The 25,927-nt window shown below is 37.2% G+C and overlaps 1 protein-coding gene across 4 annotated transcripts in view; it reads right to left on the bottom strand.

Annotated features, from left to right (window-relative positions):
- The window catches only part of sorcs1 (sortilin-related VPS10 domain containing receptor 1), a 212,705-nt gene that overhangs the window by 49,394 nt on the left and 137,384 nt on the right, over nucleotides 1-25,927 (bottom strand). For all 4 annotated transcript variants that reach the window (XR_008644302.2, XR_008644301.2, XM_055204567.2 and 1 more), the window contains exons 4-8: nucleotides 10,623-10,781; nucleotides 7,034-7,107; nucleotides 2,420-2,484; nucleotides 765-883; nucleotides 364-453 (exon numbers count right to left, since the gene is read on the bottom strand). Coding sequence is in view for 2 of the 4 variants with exons in the window: in XM_055204567.2 (XP_055060542.2) it covers nucleotides 364-453; nucleotides 765-883; nucleotides 2,420-2,484; nucleotides 7,034-7,107; nucleotides 10,623-10,781 (507 nt within the window). In the remaining 2 variants the exon portion in view is untranslated. The remainder of the gene's footprint in view (nucleotides 1-363; nucleotides 454-764; nucleotides 884-2,419; nucleotides 2,485-7,033; nucleotides 7,108-10,622; nucleotides 10,782-25,927) is intronic.

Raw genomic sequence — 25,927 nt, 5'->3', positions numbered from 1 at the left:
TGTCAGTTGGACGACAGCAACAGAACCACATGCTGGCGGTTCACGAATTTCATCTACCCCAGACCGTGCGACGTTTGCCAGAGCTTGATTGAATAAAACATGTTTAATTGTCACGTGAGTGCGGCAAAATTTAAGCTTTGAATGATAACACGACGCCGTGAGAGGCGAGGGACCCGGGCAGCATCTGCGTCCCTTCATTCGCTCACTCTGAGGTAAAAATCTGCCAGATGTTGAGGAAATATAAAGCTATGAAGCTGCAAAGGCTATGTGATGGGTTGGGTCTGTAATAACACTGTTTGTTGACTGTGTCACAGCATTGCAGATTTGTCTTCCTATTGAGCAAGTGTGAATGAGGTACTCTACCTTCGGAAGGGTGTATTTGGGAAGCTTCATGGGAGTAAACACGTCTCGTCTGGATGACACATAGTAGATTGGACGACCACCGGTTGACACCTTGGGTAATGGTGAAGAACCGCAAATAGACATGAGTTTAGAAAGATGTGATATTTTGAGTGGTTCCAACTTAGACAGAAAATAGTAAGAAGTTTGTTTGGCCACATTTTAGGGGACTGAGGTACATATGTCACAATATGCATTATCCAAAGCAACTTACAGTGCATTTAAGCTATACATTTTAAGTATGAGTGATCCCTAGCGATCGAACCCACAACCTTTTGCGCTGCTAACACGATTGAACTAAAACACTGTATCTCAATATCCTACATTTGGTTGTATTATTGAATTGAACAGTTCAAATGACTTACCTGTACGAATACATATTCGTCTTGGACCACAAGTGAGTTGGCGTCAATGTATCCGGGAAACGGTTTGCCCTTGTTGGCGTCTGTGCAGTTCTGAACTTTGCATGTGACATAAAGAGCCTCTGCAATGACAAAAGACCTTTCTGGAAAATCACCGGCACAAAAATACAGCAAGTAGATGATAGGATATCACGAGCAATGAAGAACAGCCCGTTTTCTGTCTGCCAGTCAAAATGAATTTGGGTTCAACAGGCAGAAGACAAACTCAATTTGTGCCATATGTCGCATCATTAATGTTAATTATTGATGACAGCACTGCTGCTGTCGTGCCGTACAATCTGGAAATGGATGGATTTGTTACATTTTGCATTACGATGGCTATTTTTAACTCTCGGGCGCAGTGTTACGCAAACTTGTTACAGTGGCATACCCCTACGAACAAAAGGGATACGTTAAAGGGATACTACAGCCAAATATCAAAATTACCCCATGATTTACTCACCCTCAAGCAATCCTACATACACATATCCATCATCTTTTAGACGAGTATATTTGGAATTATTTTAGTAAATGTCCTTGCTTTTCCAAGGATAAGGTAACACTTTCTGACTTTAAACGCCAAAAAAGTACATTCATCCTTCAAAGAGGTAATCCAAACGGCTCCAATAGGTTAATAAAGGTCTTCTGCAGGTAATTGATGCGATTTTGTAAGAAAAATATCCAGATTTTAAACTTTTTTGGGCTTCAAAGTCAAAAGTTTTTCCCTGATCCCTATTTTCTACCATTATACGTTTGGAAAAGCAAGGACATTCACTAAAATAACTCCTCTGAAAAATAATGGACACATGCATCTCGGATTGCTGGAGGGTGAGTAAATCATGGGGTAATTTTGATATTTGGCTGGAGTATTTTGATATTTGGCTGAAGTAGTAGGAAAAAAGAAAACTATGTAAGTGAATGGGGCTCACGAATGGTTGGTTTCAAGCATTCCTCTAAATATTTTCCCTCGTGTTCATCAAAATAAAGAAATTTATACAGGTTTGTAACAACATGAGAGTGAGGAAATGATGACAAATGATAACTATGTAAACGAAAATAACACTCTTATATCAAACTGGGTATTAAAAGAAAACAGAATTTAGAATAAAGGTCTTTTTAATTCATTCCCCGCCAGCATTTTTTGTGATTTTCACAAAAGTTTCACAAAATGCCTTCCAGGAAAATTTTCTTTTATAGATATATAAACATACAAATATATCAAATGAAAGAACAGACCCTCTGCTTTCAAACAAACAATAAACAAACAATACGGGGAAATAAAACTGTATCATCCTATCGATATTTTTTTCTCTGCGTATAAACTCTTAAATATGGGTATTTTTCTTTTAAAATAAATTTTTTTTAAACAAAAAGCTGAAATAATTGCATTTTTCGGAAGAAATTTTGTTAGAGATCAGATTCAAAATGATTATCAAAACATACACAGAGTTTAAAATATGTAAATAATGTTTTGGCTATTGCAGATTAACATAAAAACTAATCAGGAACACGTTTTTTAATGCAAATGTTTTCTCTTAATTGACAAGATAAGTCGTCAATGGCAGGGAAAGAGTTAAACATGAGAGGGGTGCACATCCAAGGACACAGGTTACACTTACGGGTCTCTGAGATGCTGGTCTCAAGGTGGATCAGGCCTGGCTCTTTATCAAGGCCCAGTTTAGACCTGGAAAACACAAAAAAACACACTTGAAACATTATATAAAATAAGCTGTGGACCTGGGTTCAAAATAAAGTAATAAGCCCCAAGAAGCAGTGGGTTACCAGTGCATTTTATAACAGCTAAGAGGCGTTGTTAGACACGCCATGAAGCGGAGTGCCTAAAACCCCCTTAGCTGTTATAAAATTCACTGGTAACCCACTGCTTCGAGGGGGTTATTGCTTTTATAAAACGGTTACTTCATATGCATAGCAGGATTTCATTAAATAAAACACAAATAAGTTGTAATTATATTAGTACAAATATTACTCTTCCACCAAACAAAGTAGTTCCTCAGAATCAAGTGTGGCTGAAACAGATCGCAGTTCACAAACAACACAGACGCAGTAAAGACACAATGAAAATATGATTAAAGACTGTGGTGTTTATTTTCATAAATCAACATTCATCTAATTTATATATTATATCGTGCAACTGTTGAAATGGATCAAATATGCATGCTTAATTCTTTCCTCGTCAGCGTTTAAAAAAAAGTTGCCACTCAGGTTTAGTTTAATGGCTTCCAGAAAAATGATCTTCTTTAAATAAACATAAAATGAAAGAACAGATCCGCTTTCAAAAAAAAAAAAAGTTTCATCCTACCTTTTGTTCTCTTATCACCTCTCAAATGTTCAGCTAAAGCGGAGATAATTCCATTTTTGTGAAGAACTTTTGTAAGAGTGTTTTTAGTGTTGAGTGAATGCGTCAGTGTTTAAGTTGGGTAAGATTGCCATCTAGTGGATAATAGCGGAAATATCAATTTAAGATAGAAACAACTCACAGAACGTTTTCTCTTTTTTGACGAGATGACTCAACAATATTTATTGACATTTATCTAGATATCGCCATAATTGTGCAAATGTAGAAAAATTAAAAAATAATTAAAGACTGTGGTGTTTATTTTCATAAATCAGTAGGTAGCAACATTGGCGCAGTGATACTTATGTAATGCGGTCTGAACCGTGGGGTTACCAGTGTATTTTATCACGGCTTAGAACGCGTTTCAACCAATCAGAATAAAGAACCAGAACTGCCTGTTTTATAATCATATTTTTAACATTGACCTTAAACTGTTTTAAAGTGTCTGTGCAACTCTAACTATTATAAGTGGTATCAGTCTCTACATTCTACAGTATGAGAAGCTTATGAATTTGGGTATGCAAATTCCTAGAGAATTGGATTGGTGATGGCACAGTGGATAAGACACACACCTTTGGTGTGAGAGACCCGAGTCGAATCCACTGTGATACACTATTGTGTCCCTGTGCAAGACACTTAACCCCTAGTCGCTCCAGAGGCGTGCAACCTCTGACATATATAGCAATTGTAAGTCGCTTTGGATAAAAGCGTCAGCTAGATGTAAATGTAAAACTTCCTTTATATTTTTATGGTAAAAAAAGGGCATGTGATCTTTTGCGATGGCTCAAACTTCTCCACGTCAGCTTTCCCAATGGAGCGATCCGTGTAAATCAGGAACTTATCCTCAGGAATCCCTGTTCTGTTAAGCCCTCATTTCCATCTCCATCTTGCTGTGCTCTCCGTCAGAAGCAAGAAGCATATCCTGACATCATTAAAACTAAGCCCTTCTCATTTGCTACCCAAGAACACCCACAGGCATCGCACATATCTCTCGCGCTCTTTTTAGTGTAGAAAAAAATCATTGTTGCGTGAAATATTTATTCGAGGCTGAAAAATCAGAGAGAGCTGAGCTGCTCCAGCTAAAAACAAAAGAAGATGAATATCGCAATACTTTATTATGAAGCTTATTGAAACTATTGATACTTGCTCAAATATAGCATCCTTTTGATGGCTGTGGGTCAACCTTAATATTATAAAATCAAGGGGTGGATTTAGTGAACACTATTCTTATTATTTTGTTTACTAAAGATCCAGCCAGCTTAAAGGATTAATTCACCTGAAAGCTTACCCATTTGGTAACTTTTGGTCAGATCATAATGACACAGGGTTCTCTGTCTGAATCAATTTACGATGTGGTATTAAAGAAGTTATACATCAAATAATAGGAAAGCATGTTATAACGTCTCTAACTGCTGTATGACATTTTAAAAAGTCAATTCATGAGCTATGTGATACTATATAGTCCCCATCTCCTCCATGCAGCTTCACTTATTCAAAATCTAATATTATCCCACAACCTCCCATGTTCAAAAGAATGGTTAATTTTCCAATCTCCACAAGGAACTGTCTGGGGTTTTGATTTCAGATCAATAGCAAAGGTAGACTTTTGACCCGTCCAGGTCCAAATCTGTGTGGGTATTAAGCCAGAACAGAGCCCAATAAGATCAGAGTTCCTTTTGAAGCAGAAATCCATTTTATCCCTCCAACGCTGCGTTTCTTCAATCATCCCATATTCCGGAGGTGACCAAAGCTGTGTAACTCATCAAACAGGACGATTTAATTTCACATAGTCAATAGCGATATATTTGCAGGGAACACGTCGCAGCTCTCTGCGGATAACAAGGCTCTGTACGCGATGAGTTCATAAAGGAGAACTTGCCGGAGATAGATCATTACCGGACTAAAAATAACAATACTCCAGGCTCACTCTCTGATGTCTCTGTTCTGTCCCACTTCGACTGCGCTTATGCAAAGTGTTCGCAGATACTAAACCCTGCTGGTAAATGACTGAATATGAATCTGGATCCTACACCACAGGCAACAAAGGAAAAGCCAGAGACAAACAATGGAAACTGACCTGTGAAATTGCAAAGGTCGCGTTAAATGTAATGTCACGTGGGACAAAAGATTCACAGCTGTGTTCCTAATAATGAGATATTTATGAAAACAATTTTGAAATCAGGTAATCTTTCAAATGATGATCTTAGAGAAAAAGTGGTCAAAAACGTGTCACTGGGGCATTAACCTTTACAGGTCCCAATATATACCCTTGCGGTATGCCTATATGTAGACTTGAGGTACTAATATGCACTCCTTGGTACCAAGAAGATCTCTGAGGTAATGATGAACTACAGAGGTGTATATTTAAAAGGATACCACCCCAGTGATAGCAAGGGATCAATTTTCTACATTTCTTTCCTGACAGTGTGTATATGTAAATTATAATTCATCATGCTCGTATTTTCTGTGACATCATGACAGAGTTGTCAGCTCTGTCACAAAAACTGTTTCAACAACAGTTTGCAACACCAGAAAAACTAAACGCTTAGTGCCACAGGCAACAAAGGAAAAGCCGGAGACAAACAATGGAAACTGACCTGTGAGATTGCGAAGGTCACGTTAAATGTAATGTCACGTGGGAGAAAAGATTCACAGCTGTGTTCCTAATAATGAGATATTTATGAAAACAATTTTGAAATCAGGTAATCTTTCAAATTATGATCTTAGAGGAAAAAAATGGTCAAAAAGGTGTCACTGGGGCATTAACCTTTAGAGGTCCCAATATATACCCTTGCGGTACGCATATGTAGACTTGAGGTACTAATATGCACTCCTTGGTACCAAGAAGACCTCTGAGGTACTAATGTGAACTCTAGAGGTGTATTTTTAAAGGATATCACGCCAGTGATAGGAAAGGATCAATTTTTTACATTTCTTTCCTGACAGTGTGTATATGTAAATTATAATTCATCATGCTCGTATTTTCTGTGACATGACAGAGTTGTCAACTCTGTCACAAAAACTGTTTCAACAACAGTTTGCAACACCAGAAAAACTAAACGCTTAGTGCGTTTAATACATATGAGATGTGTAACATGATTACGTTTAAGTACCACCAACAATCAATCCTGTCAAATCTTTAGTCAGACAGTGACTGGATCTTACAATCTATTTGAAACATCCTGAAGTCTCACTTCATGCATTAATTGAAGCAACTGCTTGATTTGACATGTATACATTATAAATATTGACATGACCGCACATGGTTTTGTGTCTAGTAGTGCTGACAGTGAATTGATTGAAAAAAAAAAGACATATAACATATTGTGAGAAGCAGTAGGTGGCCCTAAAATAAGAGACTTCGGATTATATTTCACAGACTAATCTGAAATCATTTTATGCTACATAAACTTTTATTATGTCATTGTCGACGACTAACTAAACTTGTCAGAAAGCAATTCAATCTTGCTCAAACCGCTCTATAGCTCCGCGTGAGACCCTAGATAACCACAAAATCGAATCGTATTTGCAATGTATTTCTCAACAGGTCCGCTTAATCATTGCAGTCTAGACATCTATTACCCATCTTTCTCGAGTTAAATAAGCTTTGTTAATGAACAAATCATTTGCAACATTACAAATGCAGACTGCAACTCAGTAATAAGATATAATGACCACATTCATTAACGGCTAGCAAACATCTGGGCGTAAACTCAGAGGTAGCGTTCCTCTGGTGGTACGACACAGCGCGGTAGATCACATCAGGGACGAGGGAACAGTCCGTGCTCTTCTGTTTGTTTTCTATCAAGCACAGAATGCAGGAGGTCAAATGATTGATGTTTTATACGCAGCAGAAGATTTCACACCGAGCACTTACCAGTAGAATCGATTTGGCGCCACGCGCTCATGAACGAGCTGCCATCGACGGCCGAACTCCACAGAGCTGTAGAGCTGTGAAAGACACATTGTGTTAATCTAAATTGCAAAAGGAATCGAGATTTCTGAGGCTTTCGGTTGTTATAACATCACTCAACATCATTGGGTGCTTCTTCAAGTTTTTGCACTGTGAAGTTTTGGAAAATAAACTTAAAGGGGACATTTCACAAGACTTTTTATGATGTAAAATAAATCTTTGGTGTCCCCATGAGTATGTTTGTGAAGTTCTAGCTCAACATACCATATATACCATATAGATTTGTTATAGCATGGTAAAATTGCCACTTTGTAGGTGTGAGCCATTTTGGGTGTGTCCTTTTAAATGCAAATGAGCTGATGAAATGCAAACACTGATCACCATAATCATGGTTTGTTGAAATCAAAACTCAATTGTGCTGTCAATTATTCTCTCTCTCTCTCTCTCTCTCTCTCTGCACTAAATGGCAGTGCTGTGGTTAAGGGGCTGTATTATTATAAGATCCCCTTTTGACATCACAAGGGGAGCCAAATTTCAATGACCTATTTTTTCACATGCTTGCAGAGTATGGTTTATCAAAACTAAGTTACTGGGTTGTTCTTTTTCTCATTTTCTAGGTTGATAGAGCCAATTATAGCACTTAAACATGATGTATCCCCTTTAAAGCTGTATACATTGCGGGAGGGTCCTGTTCTGCATTTCAAGCATTCACCAAAATGTAAACTTTTCTGCATTTTAGTAGCTGTATTTTAGTGTTGATATCATTCTGTGATGGAAATGTAAGCTATATTTTTTTATTTTTGGTCTCATTTATCTTGCTCGGACTACTATAATTTTAGCATTTATAATAGCACTGCATTTATGCTTAATACAACAAAGCACTACTTTTAAAACTTTTCCATAATGAGATTGGATTTATTTTTTGTCACTTTTAATCATGCTAAAATTCAGCATGATTAAAATAAATCCCATGGAAAAGTTTTGAAAGTAGTGCTTTTCCATTCACAAATTACATTTACCTGTTTTAGTACTTGGAAATTAGCCTGACGTTGTCATACTCAATTCTAGTCAGAATTTGAGTCTGATACCGCTCCATTGAGCTATAATTATGAGGCGTGTCTCAACCGAAAAATGCCTCTGCACTCAATTGGATAGACATACGACCAATCAGAGCAACGGAGTGTGTGACGTATGTTGAAATTACGTCTTTTGCAGCCTGAGCCTGACCGAACTGCTAGTTATTTCGCTACAATGACACTAACATTGTGATTATACTAAGTCTGAGTTAGCGAACGTACATCAACACCTACTGTGTTTACAACATTTCGTTTATATCACAACGTTAAGTATTTACTAAGTCATACAGTAAGACTATCTCTTACCATTTGTACGTTAGGTGAACTTCATCCACGATGATACTCATTACGTTGAAAATATTGGAGCCTAGCATGTCTTTTCAATGTGTCTATTTAATTGTAATTTATTTCCATCGTCCCTTTTTCAAGGGTAAAATCATGCTTGGTTTGTTCATGTTGCCAAACAGACTGTGACTCAATACAATCCCCTGTGTGAAAACAGTCATGGCATTAGATAATATAGCATGTAAACAAATAGTTAATTTCTTAGAAAATATTATTATGCCAACATAATGTATTAATTTATTTTATCACAAAGAAGTTCATGTTTTCAAAATTAATGACTTGGAACAGATAGGGAATAAAATGAATTCCCATAACTACATTTGTCTTATTTTATGGTTTTGGTGAATTAAAGGGATAGTTCACTCAAAAATATATTATGTCATAATTTACTGCACACACCTTCAAGTTGTACCAAAACTATATATATATATATTTCTTTGTTTTGCTAAACATAAAGAAAGATATTTTGAAGAATTAACCAAACAGATCTGGGGCACCATTCACTTCCATAGTATTATTTTTTCAGTAACACTTTACAATAAGGTTTATATAAATAAACATTAGTAAATGCATTAACAAACATGAAAAAACAATTAACAATATATTTTTTCAGCATGTATTAATTCTTGTTAATATTAGTTAATGTCAATACAATTATTGATGTTAGTTCATGGTGCATTATTCGCATTAACAGTTACAATGCTTATTTTTTTAATATATTAATTAACAAATGCAGAAATTAGCATTAATTAAGATTAATAAATGCTATAGTAGTTCATTGTTAGTTCATGTATACAAATACAACCTTATTGTAAAGTGTCACCATTTTTTCAATGGTAGTCAATGGTGCCCCAGATCTGCTTGTTACATTCTTCAAAATATCTTTCTTTGTGTTCAGCAAAACAAAGAAATTGTCAACAAATGTGGAGAAATATGTAAATAAAGAATGATTAAAGGGGACATATCATGAAAATCTGACCATTTCCATGTTTAAGAGCTATAATTGGGTCCATAGTGCTTCTTTCAACCTAGAAAATGTGAAAAAGATCAACCCAATAACTTGGTTTTGGTAAACCATTCTCTGCAAGCATGTGAAAAAATAGGTCAATGAAATTTGGCTCCCCTTGTGATGTCAGAAGGGGATAATATTGCCCCTTACTCCGCATGAACCAACCACGGCACTGCAGAGATCAGCTCATTTGCATTTTAAAGGACACACCCAAAAAACTGCACATTTTTGTTCACACCAACAAAGTGGCAATTTTTAGATGTTATAATAAATGATCTATATGGTATTTTGAGCTAAAACTTTACATATGTACTCTGGGACACCAAAGATTTATTTGACATCTTTAAAAAAAGTCTTGTGAAATGTCCCCTTTAAGTGCCCCTAAACTTTTGAGCAGCCCTTGAATGTTTGTTTGCAATGATATTTCAGTAACACATGTATTTTTCATAACCACAGTCATTTGTATCACTTAGATTCTCATCGAGGGGTAGAAAAAAATCAAATAAACTCAGGAATAAATCAGCCCTAATCTGCCATAATGCATTTTCTATTGACCCTGCACGTATTTTACACAGAGACATAATTAGTAAGGGAAAGTTGCATCAGGAAAAATAAAACAAGCCACGACTGGCTAAATGATCTTTTGATACGCTTAAATCTGACGCTTGAACAAACTTTTCAGAAGAGGACATTTTTTCATTATTTATTAGCCCTAAACCACGAGCTGGAACGCATATAATTAATGGTAATGCCCTGCGACTGGGGATCCATAAATTGCTTTAATTGCCAACTTAAAGCTCACTGAAATTGTCTCTTTAAGACGTATTTCCTCCCGCATTGATAATAGCCTTTCGAGGCAATACTTCAAGCCCAAATACAGATTAGCGACCATTCGCCAGCGCACGTTTCATTATTATAATGTCTTTCTTAGCCATTTGATTCTAGAGTGTTTTTTTTATCATCATGGGAGCAAATACAAACACTGTGATTTCTCTTTGGTTTTTGCATTCAGCACTTTAGCAATAAAATAACCTGATAATTAGAGGACCTCACGGTAGATCACATAAATAGATGCAGTTTGCTGTAAGTTCAGTTTTAGCTTGGACTATAAAACATTTTGCACCTTCTGGTCATGGCTGTAGGCGAGGATCCAATCCTCTTGCTCGGGATGAAACAGCAGGCTGAGGATGTAGAAGTTCAAGCGGTATTTTTGATAGGTGGCGCCTTCGTCTGAGCTGATGAGCAAACTGCTTTCCACCTCTGGGTCTGTCAGCAACATGATCTAAAGCACAAAAAGAGGAGGATTTTAGTCCCTACAGAGTTTTTTTACTGTCCGTCACCTGGTGGCCCTGAAGAGATTCACTTACTGTAGGAGAGTCTTAAAGGGATAGTTCACCCAAAAATAAAAATTCAAGTTGTTACAAATCTGTATGAATGTCTGCTGAATACAAAGAAAGATATTTTAAGCAATGTTTTTGGGCACCATTGACTTCCATAGTATTTTTATTTCATACTATAGAAGTCAATTGTGCTCCTGTTTCTTGCTTGATTACAAATATCTTCCCTTTTTGGGTGAACTATTCCTTTAAGAACCTTAAAGGGACATTTCACTTTTTTTGGAAATATGCTAATTTCCAGCTACCATAGAGTTAAACATTCGATTTTGGAATACATTCAGCTGATCTCCAGGTCTGGCGCTAGCACTTTTAGCATAGCTTAGCACAATCTATTAAATCTGATTAGACCATTAGCATCACGCTAAAAAATAACCAAAGGGTTTCAATATTTTTCCTATTTAAAACTTGACTCTTCTGTAGTTACATCATGTACTAAGAAAGATAGAAAATTAAAAGTTGCGATTTTCTAGGCCGATATGGTTAGGAACTATACTCTTAAACTGGCGTAATAATCAATGACTTTGCTGCCGTAACATGGCTGCAGCAGGCGTAGTGATTTTACACAGTGCCCGAAAATATTCCCCTGCTATTTAAAGCAACACCAAAGAGTTTTTTTACCAAAATACAACATTTCCAAAAAAGTTTCAGTCGTTCACCCACTCAAAACAGGGTGAACGGCACTTTCACACGCGCTTTGCAGCCCTCTATCGGCCAAAACCGCACTAAAGAAGTTTCCAACTGTCGGGTCACGGTCCTGTAGTTCGAGTGAAAACTACAAAAACTTGCTTTACGCAGACCTACAATCCAATCAGAGCCAGCTATGCTGCAGTATTTATGACAGTGGTAATGGACAATTACGCTTTTAACCTGTGGGGGGAGCAAAGAGCAAAAAAACTCTTTAGTGTTGCTTTAAAATCACCAAGGAGACTATTTTCAGCTGCTGCGTAATATCATTGCGACTCCTGCCGCCATGTTACAGCAGCAAAGTCGTTGATTATTACGCCAGAATGAGAGTATAGTTCCTAACATATCTGCCTAGAAAATCGCAACTTTAAATTTTCTGTCGGTCTTAGTACATGATGTAACTACCGAAGAGTCAAGTTTTAAATAGGAAAAATATTGAAACTTTTTGGGTTTTTTTTAGCACGATGCTAATGGTCTAATCAGATTCAATTGATTGTGCTAAGCTATGCTAAAAGTGCTAGCGCAAGCCTCGCAGATGAGCTGAATGGATTTCAAAACGGTAAAAATCAAATGTTTAACTCTAGAGGAGCTGTAAAATGAGCATATTTTCAAAAAAGTGGAATGTCCCTTTAAGAGCATGTTATAATGAGACCTGTGTAAATGTTTTCATCATTTAAGCAAATATTTAGTTACACTTAACAAGAAACGTCAGTCGCAATTAAATAAGCATCATCAACATCGTGTCTTAATTTGTATTTCAGATACAAGACAGGAAGCTTGTAGATTTGATGGATTCACAAACCGCGTTCCTAATTTGCAAGTCTTAATGAATACTTTTAAAGTTCTTGCATGTCTGCCACTTATTAAATGTGATATCTTCATTTCTAATGTCTGATTCGCATGGTTTGATTCGATCATAATCATGGCGGTTCACAAGCGTGGATCTTTTTAATGTTGCCGGTAAAACACTCCGATGAGTAATTTATTATGATGTTTATGTGTGTGTGCGTTTTTAACTCCCCCCAAACTGAGTCAGTGAGGCTGCTAAATCTAAATTTCCCTAGAGTTTTTTTTTCATGTTTCAGAGTGGCACCAGTCCTAAGTTTGTGACACTTTTGAAAATAAATAAATAAATAAATATAATCAGCGTCAAAAATAATTGAATTGGTAAGCCTGAACGGTTTCGAACCCTTATCACTGACAGAGGCAGCTGAAGGTGTAAGCGTGTAAGGATTTGGTGTGCATGTGTTAAAGCTTGGTTTACCTCATGTTTGTGAGTGTGTTCAGTGTAGGCAAGTAGCAAATTGGCCAGTGGATAAAGATGTTTCTTGTTGGAGATGGAAATACACAATGTCAAGAATTCAAGAAATACAGATTTATTCACATAAAAAGCAACTTACACAATAACTTTGTCTTTGACATAGACTATACAGTAGACTGTTTACTTGGCTGCAATCATGTAAAAACGTTATAAGCCAGCAAACACGGTAGGCTACTTTATTTTTATATGCACTCTACACTTGAAATAAACGTATTATCCTATTACCATCATCAGTAGTTTAGTAGACTATGCAGTAGCCTAATATTTGAATGAAATTGTAAAAACATTACCTGGTCATTATTTTCGGAGGTGTACGGAGTGGGAAATTACGACAGTTGCAAGTATTCCCCAGCGACTCTAGGAGTCGCTGTTTGACAAAAATGGAAAAATGCATAAAGCGTCTTTAATACCAGGTGGAATTTTGAACAAATGTAAAACGACTTCAGTGTAATTTTACTTTGATAATAAGTAGCGTATTGTTACTTTTGACCCTGTCAGCTGGGACAATAGTAACGCACAAGTGGGTCAAAAGTAACACAACAGAAGATAGATTTTTTTTTTTTACATTTTTTGTAGTAAATATTCATGATTATGACCTTGTTAATATGTAACTGCAAACATTTTTGTTGTTTATCTTACAAAAATAATGAAATTATATTTAGATTAAAAATTTCAGTTTCATAAAATCTTTCAAAAGCAACACAACAATAAAAAAATGTATAGTTGAGAATAACAGTCCTTCCAGAAAAATGCAGAGTTTTTTTGTGATTGTTGCGGGCAAAAAAAATTTGCGGCACGTTTTCTTATGCGATGGAATATGCGGGATATTTATGCAATTTTATGCAATGAAATTGCGGAAACTTGCCAAAATTGCGGAAACTTGCCAAAATTGCGTGAACTTGCAAAAACTGTTTGCAGCTTTTTATTGATGTTCACGTTGCATAATTACGTCACTTCCTAACGTCCCCCTGAACAACAGGTGACATGGATGCGCATGTGTGACGTAAATGCAACATTTTTCAATGTTGACTCCTGTCATTTAAACCCGATTTACTTCAACTTTCTGCTAAGATATATATATATATAAATTTTTGCCACAAAAATGTGGGGATTATGACATCATGCAAGCCCCGCATATTTTGCGAGCAGAAATTTGCAATTTATGCGAGGTATTTAAAAAAAGCAGTCCTTGCATAAATATGCGGACTCTGTCTGATTATTCATTGAATCATGTGATCGCATTATCATGTTTTTCTGGAGGGACTGGAATAAAACATGTTTTCAACAGTTTTGAACACTATGAAAATTAAATCAAATCAAATTAGAAAAATATAGATTTTCAACATAATGCAAAAGTATTAGCAGTGGGACAAAAGTAACAAGTGTTACTTGGTTGAAAACTGCTTTCTGGATCTACACGCGCAAAACAGTGACGAAATAATGCAATATTTGTCAGCTCTGTCAAGGGATGCGTGCCTAAGATGCTGTCATAGTTTGAAATGCAAATGTAGTCATGGCTTTGAGAAAATCACTTTGTTACTTTCGTCCCATGTTACTTCCGCCCCAGTTCTCCCCTATACAATTAAAAACCTATACAGTGCATATAGTGTATTTCCTCAAATATGTGACCCTGTGAAATCCAAGATAAAGTCTCATAATCTAATTATGAGATTAGGAGCATCAGAAATTGATTTCACATCGATTTCAATCTTTGACATGACCTCACTCAGTCAATATTAAATATATCCACGTTAAAATTTCACAGACTGTTTATTACATTTCATGTAGAAAACAGTAAATCACACACACACAAAATAGACTTTAGCTGGGTTTTCAGAGACAGGGTCACATATAAATTTATAGCCATACAGTATATCAGATTTCTGTGAAGGGGAGCTTTTGGGTCTATTATTGGGTCTATTATTCGTTCGTGATTTTGTACAGGTACTGTAGATACTTTGTGAACCCCGCACTTCAATCATATCGACCAATCAATGACATATCGACCAATCAAATGCAGTTGAAATGCAAACCCTACGGAACGACCGATCATGTTTGTGTCCACTTCAGAATCGCTTTCCATTTCATCTGCATTCCTGACACATTTCTCTAGGGCTAAAGAATTGTTAAGTAGATCAGGGCAGCAGAGCTTGCGAACCCATTCGTCAAACAGGATGCTAATGCTAACCATATAACGACCAGAGCACTTGCTCATCGATCAACTTTGCCAACTCTTTGAACGTGACCCAGATGCAGACCAAGTGATATTTGGGTGGCTTAATGATGAATAACATATTTATAAAGCGACAATCAAATGCATACGATGGCATACATTTTTTATGCTGTTAATGACATATTTGAAGTGAAATTTATGTAGTGTCAGGAACAGGTCTCTGCTTGATATTTTGGGGATTTACTACTTTATAAACCAGTGATTTTCAACTTTTTTCACTTCAAGGCCCCCCTATTGCCCAAAACAATATTTGAATGTCCATATTCCCAATATTTTGAATATCCATTACAAAAATAACCAAAACAATAAGATGTTTTATCTTATTTAGTTAATTTTAATAATTTTAAGTCATCGTAAGGCCCCTTTGGAAATCTGTTGAGGCCCCCATGTTGGCTTAGAAACACCATCCACTTTGGTTGCAAAGCTGGACATTTTGCAAACGTATTAAACAAAAGAAAATCTTACAAGTAAAGGCTGACAAAATTTTTTGGGCGGCCTGTCCCTTTAAATCCAGTGCGATTGTATTCAGATCATGGCAGAATCCTCTGTACTGAACAGAAAGCGCTTACATCAGTCATATGAGACGTCACAGCCAGAAGCCGTTATGGATTAATGCCTCTCAATCTGCATTTCTATACCTGACATCGACGTGTGAAAATAGGATATGCAGATGCGGGAAGATGCGTAGGGAGGAATTTTCTGTCTCATTCGCTCTTGTTTGACCTTCAATCATGCATAGAGAGAGAGATAAAAAGAAAAAGATGGAGAGAGGCAGGTAGAAATAAAAAGAAAGTATATGAGACTCATTGAGAGGACAGATAATGACCAAAAAAATGTGTTGTAGCTACACTCAGTGTGACTTTAATTTATTCTAAAAGTAAAAAAAAGAAAAGAAGTAACTGTAGATAAAATTAAGGATGGTCTACATTGGCCTTGTTGACTCCACTTCATAAAGTGAATTACACTTTAACGGGGCAATTAATTTTATCGTATTTTCTTTGTGCTCTGTTCACGTACCCTCACGAATCCATCTTCCCGACTCTGTTCCGAGTCCCTATCAGTGATTCGGAGTAAAAGAGCAGAGGTTTTTGGGATGACAAAGGTTAATGAAGCACAGATGAGGTGGCTGGTGATCCAGAGTCGTGCGACTTGAAGTCTTTGAGTTACCGTTACGCAGTGCTACGCCAGCTCTAATAGAATATTAATGACATCAGGAACATATTTCGGCTCCGTCTTAAACTAATTGGATCGGCTCACTTCTGTAAATCCTGGCTTAATGAGGGCAGTCATAAATATCTCTTTCCGCTGGTAACCTGAGCTCGGAATTTACCTCTGGTTTTGCCTTTTTGTTTAGACAAAGTTGAGAAAAAAAAAGGTCAGGCTCAAACCTGCGTCACTCACATTACATTTGCACAGAGCTGAACACATTCACAGTAACAACGTCACAGCTCCAGCTGGGAAATCTCCTTCGCTTCCTGCTGCTTTCCTGTTTTACAACGTTGGAATGATGGATTATTTCAGCTTCAAAATCTGACATATACATTAATAGCTAAAGTAATAGTGTTTTTATTTTTTTTGTAAATTGATATATGACACCTACGGAGCCCGGCAGGTCACCCCTTGGAGAAAAGAAAACAAGACCCGCAAATCCATGATCACAGTTTTGTACTTCGTCCCCTCAGTTTATAAACCATACTCACAGATTATAAAACAGTTCCCTCAGTTTTACAAATCATGTGCATGTATTAATAAACCATATGGATGAGTTAACAATCCCTGGTCTCAGATTTATAAACCCTCAGTTTTTGCAATCCGTACCCAAAATTCATAAACCATGGGAAAGCTTTCGCAATCCGTCCACACGGATTTGCACACTGGAGTCACGGATATGTTGCCTAGTGCGTATGGTTTTTTAATCCGTGCGCATGATTTGAAAAACTGAGCACAGATTTGTGAGTCTTCTTTTCTTTTGTCCAATGGGTGACCTGCCGGTCTGTGTAGGCACCAGATTGATAATGATCCAAATTTTTGCTGCACATACATTTTTAAGTTGAATCAACTTGAATTTACAATTAATTTCAACTTTCTTGACTAGTGAAGACTTGCTGTTTTTATACAAATAAAATTGTAATTGTTAAATAAAGTTGAAATAACTTAAAGCGATACTCCAGGCAAATATCAAACTTACCCCATGATTTACTCATCCTTAAGCAATCGGAAATACATATGTCCATTATCTTTTAGATGAAAACATTTGGAGTTATTTTAGTAATTGTCCTCGCTCTTCCAAGCTTATAACGGAATAAAACAGAAAACATGGAGCACCTTCTGACTTTAAAGCCCAAAAAAGTGCATGCATTCTTTACAGAACTAGTCCACACCGCTCTGAAGGGTTAATAAAGTTTTTTGTGGGTAATTGATGCGATATTGTAAGAAAAATATCTATATTTTAAACTTTATAAACTATAATAACTAGCTTCCGGTAACGGCACCATCTCGGACTCATGCAATTTACGAGAATAATTGTGCAAACGTACCCATGGCGACCAATACTAAAAACACAAAGGCTGTTTCTCAATATGTGTTCTTTAGCTATCTTGCGTCCTTGCGTTCCCGCTCTACGTCATCATTAACCGTCAAAGTTCAATTCCAATTCCCAAGAATGCAAGTACAGAGGACGCATGAACATACCCGTATGTGTTCTTGATATCAAGGATTCATCGAGTGCAAACTTGCGCGCTGAAATCACTTTACGCCCCAGAAGTCATTGCGGCAAAACAATAGACAAAACTTCATGCAGGTCTGATAGATCTGACAGGCAAATGATGTCAAAGTATTGTGAGAGCGAGACCTAAATAGACTTTGTCTGTTTCTCAATTCCAAGAACGCAAAGAGCAGACTTGCGTTCTCATGGAGATTGGTCTTGCCAGGCGCCCTTGGAAGAACGAACTCAGAAGGTTGCAAGAACACAGAGCGCACTTGTGATAATTGAGATGTGTGCAATATTCCTGTTGGTCACCTGACCTCCGCCATTGTTTTGCCGCAATGACATCTGGGGCGTAAAGCGATTTCAGCGCGCAAGTCTGCAATCAATGCATCCTCGATATCAAGAGCACATCCAGGTATTTTCATGTATCTTCTGTACTTGCGTTCTTGATAATTGGAATTTAATTTCGACGGTTAATGATGACGTAGAGCGAGAACACAATGACGCAAGATCACTGAAGAACGCATATTGAGAACAACATGATCTCACAAAGTTCCGTGGGATAGTCACAGAATTTTTTGCTCATTTTTCCGTGGCATTTTCACGGATCTCCGCATATTTCCGTGGTCCTGCCACGGACTTTCTTTTCCGTGGCATTCTCACGGAGTGGTTACTCAACTGCTTTTTCCTGTTTTCAAACCGTTGTCGCTTCGGTTTGGGGTTGGATTTGGTGTTTGCGTTAGTATGTCACTTTAAGTATTGGTTTGTACTATTTTTTCTGATGTATTCTTTTATATTTTTTAAACTTTGGTCGATTGTCGCCTGACGTTGGGGTTAGAGTTGGGTTTGGGTAGGGATGTCATTTTATGTAAATCTAACCCTAAACCGAAGCGACAATTGTAAGAAAATAGGACAAAACAGTTGAGTAACCAATCCGTGAGAATGCCACGGAAAAGAAAGTCCGTGGCAGGACCACGGAAATATGCGGAGATCCGTGAGAATGCCACGGAAAAATGAGCAAAAAATTCCGTGACTATGCCACGGAAATTCGTGAGATCAGGTTGATTGAGAAACAGCCATCGATTGCAGACTTGCGTGCTGAAATCGCTTTTACGCCCCAGAAGTCATTGCGGCAAAACAAAAGGCTTGTTCGACTTCATGCGGCACAGCTAGAACTGACAGGCGGATGATGTCAAAGTACCGCGAGAGCGAGATAAAAATAGACTTTGTCTGATTTCTCAAATTGCTCTCTCTGTACTTTGATGTCATCTGCCTGTTGGTTCTTGCGGTGCCAAAATATAAAGTTAAACAAGCCTGGCGGAGGTCAGGTGACCAACAGGAAGACCTCACACATCTCAGTTCTCACATGTGCGCTCTGTGTTCTCGTGACCTTCTGAGTTCGTTCTTCCAAGGTCACCTGGCAAGACCGATCTCCACGAGTACGCAATTCGGTTCTTTGTGTTCTTTGAATTGAGAAACAGCGTAAAACTCTCGTGTAAGTCCAAGATGCCGTCGTTACCAAAATATATTTATTAAAGTTTATAAAGTTTGAAATATGAGTATTTTTCTTCCACAATAACATTGATTTCCCAAAGAAGACCTTTATTAACCCATTGGAGTTGAGTTTTTGGGGACTTAAAGTCAGAAGTTTCCTGATTTTTTTAACCATTATAAAGCTTGATAGATCAAGGACATTTACTAAAATAACTCCAAATGTGTACAGATAATGGACGGATGTATCTCTGATTGCTTGAGGGTGAGTTAATCATGATGTGATTTTAATATTTGGCTGGAGTATCCCTAAGGTAATTTGTTTATAATTTATATAAAATCATTACTTTTTCAATGTCGAAATTAAGTTAATCAAACTTAAATTTAAGTGCAACAAGGATTTTTGTTACAGTGTATTTTGGAAAATTAAAAAGGGGAACTATATTTTCCCCTATAACAGCATTGTACTAAAGGGTTAATGTTGTTATAACCTTATTGACTAGTCAAGGACAGTTAATCTATGATTATTGAATTTGTGATAAGGTGAAATTTATTCTTGTTAAAAACGCATACACAAGCTTAAACACAGTAATGTGAATACATAGACTCTATAGTCTAGATTTAGTATAGCGCCACACACATTCTACGCACCAGCGCACACTGTCTTTTCCTCTGATGACTAAACATCATTAAAAAACTGTAAACCAAGCTGTTTGCCCTAAGTGCTTACGTGCTCGTTTTCAACACGCACAAATTTCTCAAAGAGTCTTTGTAGGTGTACACAGGTGAGCTGCAATTTCCCTCCGTCCACCGCGGGAAGTGGCACGGCATGGTAAAGCTCCACTGCTGACGCCACAGATCTGAGATCAGCAAGGCCCGCCGTAACATCCCCGAGACAGAATTTGCTCCCTGAACCGAGAGCTGTGTAGTTTTTTCTACTCTTATTAGGAATGCAGTGTGTTGAAACCCTCAAAATTGCCTTATTAACCAAGGCTATTGTTTGCTCAACGGAGAACTGACCAATTAGAGCGAAATGCTGTGTCGGGTCCCAGGTGATCGCTCAAGGTGTTCGCTAAAACATCCAAGGTGCTGTTATTTAAGGCTGTCTTGGGACGTGAAGGTGCTGAAATAACTCAAAGCGTTTATTGAAGAACGTGTGTGGTAAGAGAGAAAACAGAAGTAAAATGTTTCACGTTAAATTCAATTTTGAATAAAAGTCACAGATCTTTGAACCGTCAAATCAGATTAAATAATGAGATTGTGGTTATACAGTAATTGCTCTTGACTTGTTCATCACACTGATAGTGTGGAATGCATTGTGGGATACGGTAATAAAGTGGCAGATCATTGCGCTAGCAACTAGAAGGTGATGGGTTTTTACCCCGGAGAAAAAAATTTATAGGTTGAATGCACTGGATAACTTGCTTTGGATAAAAGTGTCTGTCAAATGCACAAAACCAGTCATAAGGATAATTTGTTAAATTGAGATTTACACATGATCTGAAAGAGGAATAAATACGTTTTTCATTGAAATATGGTTTCGATGTTTCATCTTTTGTTGGTTATAAACAGAAAAAACACATTCACCCCACACATAGGCGGCAATTACTTTTTCCACCGGTGGGTGCTCGGCACAACGTCATGAGAACAACGGGGCGTAGACGATGTGTGTGCAAACGCTTTGGAAATAAGGAGGAACTCGGCGCAGCTGCGCTTTTAGTACGATTTAGATGCAAAATGTAAAAAAAACACAATTCAGGGTTTTTTTGCGAGCACAAATGCATTATTTTGAATGTAGACGTGTGGCAAAAACACTTAAAGAGCCAGTAAGATGCCAATTTTAAGTGTCCTATCACTGTTTATAAGTCCCGGACAACAGGTTTAAATGCATGCAAGGTCAAAAAACACTGTAATTTTCTCAAAATATAAATTTAAAATTAGCCAATTTCTCAGAGATCCCCAAACGATTCGTGCAAAGCCGTTCAATGACTCAGTCTGCCTAAACCCCACCTTTTAGTAGTCTACCCTGCTTTGATTGGTTAACTGACAGAGTCTCCGAACAGACCACAGATCAGTGGCATAGACCAACAATAGTGCAAGATGTATTGACCTAGTGCTAACATGATTTACTGAGAAGACATTATCGTCATCAATACATGTCATTCTTCATTAATCCAAGCAATAAAAAACGACAATAGAAACTAACATTTTACACTCATTTAAGCATTTATGTAAGCTAACCGCGTCATAGCAAAACCGTAAGTGCACATGCGCTAGCCGCTTGCTAATGTGACTCTCTGCCAGTATGTGTAAGAGTTTAAACAACGACATCATTCATCATTAATCCAAGCAGTAAAAATGACGATAAAAACTAACATTTTACACTCATTTAAGCAAGTATGTAAGCTAACTGGGCCATAGCAAAACCGTAAGTGCAGCATGCGTTAGCCGCTTGCTAACGTGACCCTCTGACATTATATTAAGAGTTTAAAAAACAACATCAATACACATCATTCATCATTAGTCCAGGTTATAAAAACAACGACAGACCTTTACATTTTTACACTCATTTAAGCAAGTATGTAGTATCAAGTATCATATTTGTGTTCCAACCCACTGCGCAAAGTGACGTCAGAATGACGTCTTTTTCATGTAATTTTTGGACGTCCGAATTCGGTACATAAAAAGGGTTGTTTTGTAACGCCAGGCGACGTCTTTTTTGCGACGTCTTCTGCACATCTAAATGTTTACATCCGTAGGACCTCCGTGTAAGGAAAAAAGACATGAAAAAAGCAAAAGGAATGATTGTCTCTGCACTTCACCCATCCATTGCAACACCGAACACTTCAGTCATTTCCTGCTGGCCGTGGGATTCGAACCACCGACCTCTGGGTTACAAGCAAGTCTCGCTAACCACGCAACATTATGAGAATAGGTGAAAATATTTTCATGTTAAATTGTTAGTATGGTCATATATTTTAATATAACGAACTACGCATTTAATTACAGATTTTTAATTGTACATTTAGATGAATTTGTATATAAATAAAGAAAGCAGAAAAACAGTACTGTATAAAATAATATAGACTATTCGTAAGTATTAATCATGTTGGTACAATAATGCTGATATTTGTAAATAAAAAAAATGTATAGGCCTAATCATGTAATATAGACATAGACGTCCAAATGACCTCCAAATAATTACCCAGTTCAAACGTCAAATGTTGCCCGTAAATATGACGTCCAAATGACTTCCAAAAAATTACCCAGTTTAAACGTCAAATGTTGCCGGTAAATATGACGTCCAAGTAGGGTCATGGTTGGACGTCCAAATAGTGGACCAAGTTTGGATGTCGAATAGATGTCCAGAATTGGTCATGGACCAACGAACGAACAATATAGACACGATCTGCACGTCTATCCAACGTCCAATGTTTAGTGGGAAATAAAGTGGGTATTAAACCATCTTTCATTTCCAAACGTCTAGTAAATCCCTCCATGAAAAAGTAATTTTAACCACTGATTCTTTACAGCCAAACGTCTAGTAAATCCCTTCATGAAAAAGTAATTTTAACCACTGATTCTTTACAGCCAAACGTCTAGTAAATTCCTCAGTGAAAAAGTAATTTTAACCACTGATTCTTTACAGCCAAACGTCTAGTAAATTCCTCAGTGAAAAAGTAATTTTAACCACTGATTCTTTACAGCCAAACGTCTAGTAAATCCCTTCATGAAAAAGTAATTTTAACCACTGATTCTTTACAGCCAAACGTCTAGTAAATTCCTCAGTGAAAAAGTAATTTTAACCACTGATTCTTTATATATCTTCATCATTTGGTAGTGAAAACAACACAAACTGAAAACACAGCGTGATATGATGTTTACACACTAACTAGCTGTGGGCAGGTCATAGTTTTCGTTTCTCCTGCTGGTAAGGATGTAGGTGGAGATTATTATGCAAAGTGTTGGTATTACATGGATAAAGTCAGGCAGGAGATTCAATCCATATTCTGACTCATTTCAGCGATTCATAGTCAACTCCCTACTTTAGAAGCCAATAACTTTATTAATCGTGCACTTTTTGGTTCAATTACTTTGCATATTGTTTACATTGATGGACAGCTACATGACACATGTCATGCTAATTTTCGATTTTGGATCTGTTTGTCTCTTTAAATAGAGAGCGACACGGACATGGTGCGACGTTCTTTTTTCCAGCCGCGTTGGAGCGGCAGCAAGTTCAAAATACTTAATCTTGCTGCATCGGAAAGCATGTTGGATAGAAGGCAAAAGCGTCACGGCCACGTTTTCCGCATGGTTTTTGAAGCGAAATGTGAACTGCCCCTTATTCAGCTTATACATCAAAGCATTGTAGATATCACAACTCGCGAGATCCACCAATGAAAGAGGCTCCCAAATTTCAAAATCATTTTTTATTTAAATTAATTTAGCATATCTGCCATTTCTTTGTGAGTACTCAAGCCCCGAAGCACCCATGGGATCGGCGCCTATTAGAGGTCTTCTCGAGTCCAAAGAAATGTACACGTCATGAAATGACCCGAATTACATGAACCCAACATGCATAAATAATTAAAAAAAGAAAGCCCCAAGACAAACATAGAAAACTTAATGAAAATGAAAATTTTACACCCAAACCTCTAGTTTTCGTATCTAAGTGGACCTGTGAAGACATCAAGTGGCTATTACTCCACATGCACATCAATTGCCAAAACACAGCAAGTCACATCCGTTCCTAAGATTAACTACCATGTATTGGTTGAGATGTTGAAAGCACACATTGTGTTGCTACTGCTGAAGGTCAACGCCTATGAAAGCTCATCAGTGTTGAAATGTTTAAATCTTTATCTCAGGAAGCACAATCTCTCATTTAAACTGATTCATTGTGCTGAAGGCTCAGGTTTATGGTTCGTCTTTGACTAAATAGAAGGCCATCTCCAGTCGACAGGTGAAAATGATTGATTTAAACATTTAAGCATTTGACGTCGACCTTGGAAATGATGCAAAACCTTCAGCTTTAAACATACAGTATAAACTCAGCACTCGCATATTCTTTCAACACTGCAAAAAAATAAATAAAAAAATAAAGCTTTATGAATAAATAATAACCTGCTGTAAAAGGATTTTCTGCATTTTAAAAACCTACATTTTGGTTTTCGACCTGCTGCTGAAAGGAAAAAAAGAAAATGAATGGCAAGGCAGACAGCTTTAATTTTTCACGGTTGTCCCCTTTAGCTAAGACGCAAGCTTTTCGCCTAATGTATTTTTTGCCAGAAAGTTTTGATCTGCTATTCACTTTGTATGCACATATCCTTTCATTTCCCTCTCTTTACGAAACACAAGTACAACGCTTCGGCGGCAAAGATCAACCCCTGTTATCTGGCAATTATCCTTCCAAAGACACATACAAGACCGCACGAGCTTGTCAGCGGGGTGAGAAGCAAAACCGAGCTGAAGGCGAGAGTTGGTCAGGGAAGTCGGGTCTAATTAAAGCTTTGGGAAGCTGAAAGGTCAGAGAGCCACTGACTTCTGCCGACATGGGAAAATGTGAAGTCTTCATATGAGAATGAGAAATGTCAGGCCTAGACCCGAGCAGACGCAGAAAAGGTCTCGTTTGTGATTGAAAGGCTCCGGAAAAGGGGGCTAACAAGCGTCGATTGGAGGATCGAGAGAAGGGGTAATTTAACACATTTCAGCTCATTTCAATGTGGCAGTGAGTGGCAAGTGATAACACTTAGCGTCTCTCGAATCAGTCGACCGAGTTCAAGCAAACTGAAAGGCTTGTGGTCGAAACTGCATGATTAAAAATTTCACTGGATTTTCCTACGGTTTGATGAATTAAAGCATTTCACTTTAACGGTAACTATTAAATATGAAAACCTGTGACTACAAACATTTAGAAAATTATATTATCACTATAACATTCATTAACTCTTTCCCTGCCAGCGTGTCTAAAAAAGTTGCCAGCATTTTAATGCCTTCCAGAAAATGTTCTTCTTTAAATATATAAACATACACTATATCAAATGCAAGAACAGACCCTCTGCTTTCAAAAAATTGTATCTTTAGAAGTTTTACCTTTTATCTTCTAAGTTTTATCCTACCTTCATTTGTTCTCTTTTTATTACCTCTCAAATATGGGTATATTTATTCATAAACACCAAATTTTGAGCAAAAAAACAAGATAATTGTTTTTGTAAAAGACTTCTGATAGAGATCACATTCAAAGCGATCCTTAAAACATACACAGAGTTTGAACTGTTTAAGGGAATACTTTCGGGTTTTATTGGTTTTATTGGGTTGGGTAAGTGCGCCACCTGGTGGATAATAGCGGAAATACAGATTGTCGGAAAAACTCGTCATTGGCAGGGAAGCGTTTTCTCTTAATTATGCGTTAACTTGTCAATGGTGAGGAAAGAGTTAAAAACAATGTATTTATTAAAAAGCTATTTAAAGGGACAATAAGTAGGATTTTCCCCATCTAGGTGAAATTGTATTTTGCATTCAAACGAATAGTGCTCTCTAGCGCCTCGCTTTTCCAAATGCGTGTTGCAAAATACTTAAAAAAAAACACATT

This window comes from Misgurnus anguillicaudatus, chromosome 3, assembly GCF_027580225.2.
Source record: "Misgurnus anguillicaudatus chromosome 3, ASM2758022v2, whole genome shotgun sequence".
Lineage (NCBI taxonomy): Eukaryota > Metazoa > Chordata > Actinopteri > Cypriniformes > Cobitidae > Misgurnus > Misgurnus anguillicaudatus.
This window is presented reverse-complemented; position numbering and strand designations above follow the sequence as displayed.